Source organism: Eptesicus fuscus, chromosome 13 (assembly GCF_027574615.1).
Source record: "Eptesicus fuscus isolate TK198812 chromosome 13, DD_ASM_mEF_20220401, whole genome shotgun sequence".
NCBI classification, from domain to species: domain Eukaryota; kingdom Metazoa; phylum Chordata; class Mammalia; order Chiroptera; family Vespertilionidae; genus Eptesicus; species Eptesicus fuscus.
The window spans coordinates 40,063,906-40,071,851 of record NC_072485.1 but is presented as its reverse complement, the minus strand read 5'-3'; the positions used below and the strand labels follow the sequence as shown (position 1 = coordinate 40,071,851).

The 7,946-nt window shown below is 42.1% G+C and overlaps 1 protein-coding gene across 2 annotated transcripts in view; it reads left to right on the top strand.

Moving 5' to 3' along the window:
• Nucleotides 1–248: 248 nt before the first annotated feature.
• Nucleotides 249–7,946, top strand: part of POLD3 (DNA polymerase delta 3, accessory subunit) — a 53,140-nt gene continuing 45,442 nt past the window's right edge. The window contains exons 1-2 of one of the 2 annotated variants that reach the window (XM_008149970.3): nucleotides 249–377; nucleotides 1,682–1,737. In XM_008149970.3, the coding sequence (XP_008148192.2) occupies nucleotides 318–377; nucleotides 1,682–1,737 (116 nt within the window). In that variant the 5' untranslated portion in view covers nucleotides 249–317. Of the gene's footprint in view, nucleotides 378–688; nucleotides 735–1,681; nucleotides 1,738–7,946 lie in introns of those variants that run through there. The other variant, XM_054725258.1, reaches the window with a different exon arrangement.

Sequence of the window (7,946 nt, the reverse complement as noted above, 5' to 3'; positions counted from 1 at the left end):
GGTAGAGAGACTGTGGCTCCTTGAGGTCAGGTGTTTTGCCCTGGGTCAGTCACTAAGGGGCCGAGGTGAGATTGGAAATCAGGGCTCCGCACACAAACCCTCCGGACCACGCCCGTTTCCTTAGCTCCTCTCTTCCGGCCGCTCCCACGGGCCCCGCCTCCTTCTCCCGCACCGCCTCCGAGACTAGTTTGGCCCTCGGTCGGCCACCGTAGCGCGTCGCCTCGGTTGCCTGGGGAAACGACCCGGGATCTGGGTGGGAGGAAAGACGTTTCCCGCCGGCGGGAGCTGCGGTAGTGGCGGCGTGGGGAGCTCAGACCATGGCGGACCAGCTTTATCTGGAGAATATAGACGAGTTCGTCACGGACCAGAACAAGATCGTGAGGAGCGAGGACCTGGGGAACGCGGGCGCGCGCCTGGGGTCCCGGGCCCAGCGAGGGTGGCGGTGGTCCCTGACCCCCTCTGCGTGCGGTCTCGTGGGGGCGGGACCGGGGGAGACAGGTCCCCAGCCTGGTGCCCCGAGGAGAGCGAGAGCTCGCGGGAGAGGTATTGTGGCCCGCCCGCAAGTCATCGCCCCTCGGGTGGTCGTGCTGGGCACTGGGCACCGCCTCGGGGCCGCTGGAGGGAGGGGCGCTGGTGGTTAATATTTCCAAGGCGTCTCTGCACCTGTCTGAGGAGGTGGCGGGCGTTTAAAGCCCCACATTTACAGTTGAGGAGGTTGTAACCGGGTGTAAGTGGTAAGTTGTTTCACCTTCGGACAGTCGGTTTCCTCTTACTGGAAAATCGGTATGGATACCGGGAAGGAAGGAGTAAAGATCAAGTGAGACCGTGTAGGTGAATGCACTGCAGATCATCACACCATTGCACTTATGGGCAGCGACCCACCCAGAGGCCGGTAGGAAAGGCAGTTGAAGCAGACAGAGGGGCCAGATAACTCCTTTATTTGTGGTTGGTCAAGGATGGGCAGTTTCCCAATCGAGGTCTGTCTCTTGCTAATGTTTGCTCATACCTCACCCTGCCTTTGCCTAACCTGGGTAACACTTTTAATTAGTGGACGACACTCAGCATTTAGAACTGGAAGACTTTGGAGAGAAGAGTAACCAGGAGAGTCCAAGGAAGGGTGGAAGGAAGAGCTAGTCCCGAGGCCAGGAGTTCCCAATCTAACCTCTGATACAGTAGTCATCCGCCTCATTCATTCCCTGACCCCGGCACCACCTGTGCCCTTTAATGTTTGTTTGTAAGGCTGCAGCTGTCCTTAGAAGCTTTTCTGGGTCATGCACTTCAAAGTAATCTAGCCTTCCGGGTGAGTTTTAGTTTAGTTTGTGTTTTTTGAAACACAAAAGTTTTTAGTTTGGTGGTGGTCCTCAGAAAGGACAGAATATGGAAAGGGCCTTCATCAAACAAGGAGTGTGAGGAAAATGAGAGCTTTTTCCTTGATGTATATTCAGCCTTTTTTTTTTTTTTTTTTAATATATCCTTTGCATTAATTGGTCTGTGAAACAAACTTCGTAGTATTTGTAAGTTAAATGTCTCGGTCCTGCCTGCCCAGATGGATGGTTCTTGGCAAAACTGGGGTGGCATTAATTATAATTGATAAGACATAATCATCTAAGACTAGGAATCTTTAGGAGCCTTTAGCACTCTGGAGTTGCTTAAATGTTTAAAAAATTCCTTCTTTTTGCAGGTGACATACAAATGGCTGAGCTATACACTAGGAGTTCATGTTAACCAGGCTAAACAGTAAGTCCAGTTAACTACTAATTTTAATCACGTTGGAGTTTTTTGTTTGTTGTTTTGCTTTGTTTATAGCCTCATAGATAGCCTCTAGGCCAGAACTATTTTTCCCCCCGGAAAATGGGAAAGAATACTGTTTTTACTACTTTTGTCTATTATTTAGGCGATAGGTATATTTGTATACACATGTGTAGTAATAAATTTACTGAATTTATTTGTAGTCTTGCTCTCTGGTTAATGTCACTTCCTTATTTTAGATTTAGTAAATGGGCTAGCTAATTCTGTTTACATCTCAGATTTATATTTCTATTATCTTACATCTTCATTATACTTTCACACATGCTCCTTAGGCCCATCTCTGGGTGTTACTGAAATACCTCCAGAATGAGGTCAACAGGTGTTTGACACAAGCTGTATAACAGGATAAGACGGGGGAGAACCTTTTAGGGAAACTAGAACAGAAATGTTTAGAGTGGCACAGAGCAGTGCCCTTCTTGAATTTTGCTGTTTTATCTTTCCTTGCTGAAAAAGAAAAAAGCAAGCTTTTGAATTAACTTCAAAATTTTTTGATTTGCAAATGTTGTCTATGACCCACTTCATCCCACACCACTCTCTACATCTCATACTTTAGCCATATTGCCTTTCTGCTCCTCAAATATGCCAAGCCCATTCTCACCCACATGCGGCTCGCGAGCCGCGGTTTGCTACTCTGTTGACTAATGAGTTTGCCGACCACTGCCCTAGGACATGTACACCATTCCCTGGGTCTGGAATGCTCTGCTCCCAGTTGCCATCATCCTTCAGGTTTCAGCTCACATTTCACATATTACTTCTTGGAACAGCTCTCCCCTAATGCTGTATTTCAGGTATCCCCACCCCTCCCTAACTCTCTGTCATATGTATTTGTTTTGTACTTTTTAAAAACACACACAAACTTTATTGAGATAGAATTCACATGCCATACAATTCATCCACTGAAAATGTATAATTTAGTGGTTTTTAGTATATCCAAAGAGTTTACAATTAATTTTAGAACATTTTCATCAGCTCCAAAAGGAATCCTGTATTCATTTAGCAGTCACTCACCATTTCCCTGCAATTTTGCCTGCCTCCTCTTCCCCCAGTCCTAGGCAACTACTAATATATGTATATTTCTGTCTGTAGATTTGCTTATTTGCATTTCATATAAGTGAAATCATGTAATATGTAAACTTGTGTGCTTGGTTTCTTTCACTTAGCATGTTTTCAAGGTCTGACCATGTTGTAGCATATCAGGACCGTAAGTCCTCACTTAACATTATCTGAACGGCCCTGGCCAATTTGGCTCAGTGGATAGAGCGTCGGCCCATGGACTGAAGGGTCCTGGGTTTGATTCTGGTCAGGGGCACATGCCTGGGTTGTGGGCTCGATCCCAGTAGGGGGCATGCAGGAGGCAGCTGATCAATATTCTCTCTCATCATTGATGTTTCTATCTCTCCTTCTCCCTTTCTCTCTGAAATCAATAAAAATACATTAAAATAACACACAACATCATCTGAAATGGCTTCTAACGAAATCAGTTTCACCATAGGCTAACTGATATAATAAACAAGAGTTAAGTTCCTACATTATGTCATCAATATAATAATTAAATGACCTTAGTTGATTGAAGACCTGCTGTACTTCATTCTTTCTTATGGATGAATTATTCCATTATATGGTGTTACTAGTTTCTTAGGGCTGCTATAACAAAAGCACTACAAACTTGGTGGTTTAAAACCACAGAGTTATGTTGTCCCACAGTTCTGGAGGCTAGAATTCCAAAATGAAGATGTCAGCAGGGCCACACTCCCTCTGAAACCTGTAGGGAAGGATCCTTCCTTGCCTCTTTCTAGCTTTTGGTGGCTTGCTGGCAATCTTTAGCATTCTTGGCTGCATGACCCCAGCTCTGCCTTTATTGTCACATGGCATTTGTTGTCTCTTTGTTTCTTCACATGGTCAGTTTATAAGGATACCACCCTCCTCTAGTATGACCTCATCTTAACTGATTATATGTGCAAAGATCCCATTTTCAAGTAAGATCACATTTTAAGGTACTGGTGGTTAGGAGGGCAACATAACTTTTTGGGGAACACAATTCAACCCAGAACATATGGATGAACCATATTTTGCTTATCCATTCATCAGATGATGTGCATTTAGGCTGTTTCCACATTTGGATGTTACAAATAATGTTACCATAAACATTTGAGTACAAGTTTTTGTGGAGACATGTACAGTCAGTTCTCCTAGGTCAGTGGTCAGCAAACTCATTAGTCAACAGAGCCAAATATCAACAGTACAATGACTGAAATTTCTTTTGAGAGCCAAATTTTTTAAACTTAAATTTCTTCTAACGCCACTTCTTCAAAATAGACTTGCTCAGGCCGTGGTATTTTGTGGAAGAGCCACCCTCAAGGGGCCAAAGAGCCGCATGTGGCTCGCGAGCCGCAGCTTGCCGACCACGGTCCTAGGTATTTACCTAGGGTTGGAATTCCTGGATCAGATGACAAATCTATATTTAACATTTTGAAGAACTGACTGATTGTTTCTAAAGTGGTTATGCTATTTAATAATCCCACCAGCAATGTTTGAGGGTTCCAGTTTCTCCATATTCTTTTCAACTCTTGATGATCTGTCTTTTTTAATTTTAGCCATTCTAATGAGTGAAGCGGTATCATGGTTTTGATTTGCAATTCCCTAATGACTAATGGTGTTGGTCATCTTTTCATGTTCTTAGCCATTTGTATATCTTTGGAGAAATATTTATTCTGATCTTTTGCCCATTTTTTCATTGGGTTATTTTTTTTTATTTTTATTGTTGAGTTGTAAGAGTTTTTTATATATTCTGGACACTAGACCCTGATCAGATACATGATTTGCAAAAAATTTCTTCCATTCTATGGGTTATCTTTGTTGATGGTGTTTTTTGAAACACAAAAGTTTTTATTGTTTAAGAAGTCCAATATATTATTTTCTTTCTGTTGCTTGTGTTTTCTTATAGTGTCTAAGAAGACTTTACCTAAAACAAGGTCCAGAAGATTTACTTCTGTTTTATTTGAAGAGTTTTGTAGTTTTAGTTCTTACACCAATAATTATCGTTATATTTAAGGTTTTTGTGTATCAAATGCTTGTTAACATGTTAAAAATGCCTCAGTCCTCACAATAAGGCTACTCTGTCGTTTTCAAGTTAGGTGGTGTACAGTGAGAATAACTTATCTCTGCTCCATGATGTCTGGTGCCTCAGCTGAGAATCCTCAGTGTCTGGAACTCTGTCATCTGTAGGCTTCTTTGTGCCTACAGTTGATGCTGGTCTTTGGCTGAGGCTGTTGACCAGACATCGCATGTGGTCTGTTTATATGGCCCGGGCTTCCATCAGAGCATGGTGTGTCTGGGTAGTCGGACTTCTTTTTTTTTTTTAAATATATTTTATTGATTTTTTATAGAGAGGAAGAGAGAGGGATAGAAAGTTAGAAACATCAATGAGAGAGAAACATCGACCAGCTGCCTCTTGCACACCTCCCACTGGGGATGTGCCCGCAACCAAGGTACATGCCCTTGACCGGAATCGAACCTGGGACCCTTGAGTCCGCAGGCTGACGCTCTATCCACTGAGCCAAACCGGTTTCGGCTGGGTAGTCGGACTTCTTACACAGCAGCTTGGGACTGGAAAAGCTAGTGTTCCAGCACAAGGCAGACGCTGACTGTCTCAAAAGTCAAGCAGTTTCATGTCTACTTTATTCTTTTGGTTAAAATGAATCACTAGCCCTCTCAGATTCAAGAGGAGGAGATGGAGTCAACCTCTTTCTGGGTGGACATAGAAGAGCATGTGGGATGGGCGACATTGTTGTAGACATTTTCGGAAAAAACAGTATGTCACATTGTACCTTTAGTGCTTGGCACATAATAGGTACTAAAAAATATTTGTTGAATACTAAGTATTATGGTAGATATTTTCACAAACATTTATCTCACATAATCTCATTAACAATCCAATGTAATTCGTGTTATCAATCTCTCTTAACAGTTGAGAAAATTGAGACTTGAGTGTCCTGTCACCTTTTCTTATTTTACCTATAGTATAAGTAGTTATTTATTTTTAACATTTGAAATATTCTCATTTTTTAAAATTTTTATTGAATTTATTGGAGTTACATTGATTCATAAAATGATATAGGTTACATTGTATTGTGTGTTCACCACCCAAAGTCAAGTCTCCTGTCACCATTTATCCCTCCTTTATCCTCTACTACCTCCCCCACTTCCCCATGGTAATCATCATACTGTTGTCTGTGTCTTTTAATTTTTTGTGTGGTTTTGTGTTTTGTTTTTGTTTTTTGCTTAATCCCTTCACTTTTTTCACCTAATCCTTAACTCCCCTCCTCTCTGAGCTGCCAGTCTATTCTCTGTATCTATGAGTCTATTTCTATTTTGCTTGTTATTTTATTTGGCTCATTAGATTCCACATATGAATGAAATCATACGGTATTTGTTTTTCTCCTATTGGCTTTTTCTGTAGTGGAAGCATGTAAAGTATCATTGCTCGCACTGAGAGCAGTGATTGGGCTGATTGGTATTGATTTGCTTGGATTTATTAAAGAAGTATTTTTTTCAGTTCTTACTATATATTTAGTATTATTTTAGGCTCTGTCATAAAACGGCAAACCTGATAGACAAGGTCCTTTCCATCATTGATTTATACAAGATAATTTCAAGTTGTAAAAATACTGTGAAGGAATTAAATTGGGTTAGGGAAGGCAGTATCCCTATACACTGTATTTGTCCTGGGAAAAGTTATGGGTGGAACTTATCAGGAGGGGAAATTAATAAATTAAAATGAGACGATACAGTTAGTCATATCTGTAGGAAGGGCATCTTATAAGAATTCATATATATTTTCACTCATTTAAGAATATTTTGCATATTGGTAAAATGTTTTGTGTAATCAAATTAGATAAACATGTTTTAGAGAAGGTATGCAGAATGACATTTTTCAAAAAGAGTTTGTGCAGTTTTGACCTCCCTGTTAATATAAAAGAACTGGAGTTGATTTGGAGAGAGAAATACTTAGAGGGTGTCTGTGATGATAGAGTTGTAGACAAAAGATTTAGTCAGCAAGCTTGAGAGCATCTTGGGCATGGTACCTGTCTATCATTTCTTCTATTAGCATGGTCCTAACTAGCATAAGTAAACCAAAATATTCATGAATTTGTGTTACCTTATTTTCCCTAATGCACTTGCTGCATGGAAGGAAACACTAAAGAGAACAAGATAGAGCGATCAATAAAAATGCTAAATATGGTACAATTTTGTCCTTAAGGAGCTTATAGCCTACTAGGGATGGCAGATATATAAACAATTAGAAGACAGAGTGGTAAGTGCTCTAATAACAGATATGGGATAGACTCTGTTAGAGCTTAGATGGCAGGGGTGTCCTGCTGGCCTGGGTTTTAGGGAAGGCTTCACATAGGAGGTGATAATTGAGCTGCTATCTGGATAAGGAATTAGGTAGATAAGGTCTGGGCAGAGCATTCCAGGCAGAAGAAAGGGAATACAAAGGAGCAGTGGGAACTGCAGAATGTTTCATGATGTTACAGGACAGGGGACCTGGCCCTGAACATGTCTGCCTGCCTAGGGCCAGCCTGTAGTGTGTGGGTTCTTGACTTTGTGCAGTAAAAATTTCACAACATGAGTCCAGGGGACTATGAGGGTACATTTGTTAAAGCTGAGAACAGTGAAATAAGGAAGAGCTTAGCATAGAAAAAGCAACAGGAGAGCCCAGGCTGGGCTGCTCTAGCTCACTGGGAAGTCAGAGAAAAGGGGGCTTTGGAGACAGGCTCTGGGGGTTAGCCCGGAGCAAACTGCCATTTCCCGTTACTTACCTGGTTGCAAGTCCTTTGGGGACCCTTAGAGTTTAGGAGATGCGTGCCTCTTGGGGAAGAGGAGGAGAAAGGGGAAGGCGAGGGGGTGCTCCCCAAAGGGAGAGCATGAGCTGGGTCCTTTGTCTTGAGGGTTTTTTTCTCTCTCTTGTAGGCGGGAATCTTAGGAGAGGTCTCAGGGGAGGGTTTTAGTAGAATGTTCACTAGTTTTCCAGGTGTGCTTTATCAGGGTCACGTTCTTACTGATTGGTCAGTGCCAGGGCAGGCGGTTGTTAGTCATTACAGTTGGTCCTGGTGTCATCCACCTGGTTTTGCTGC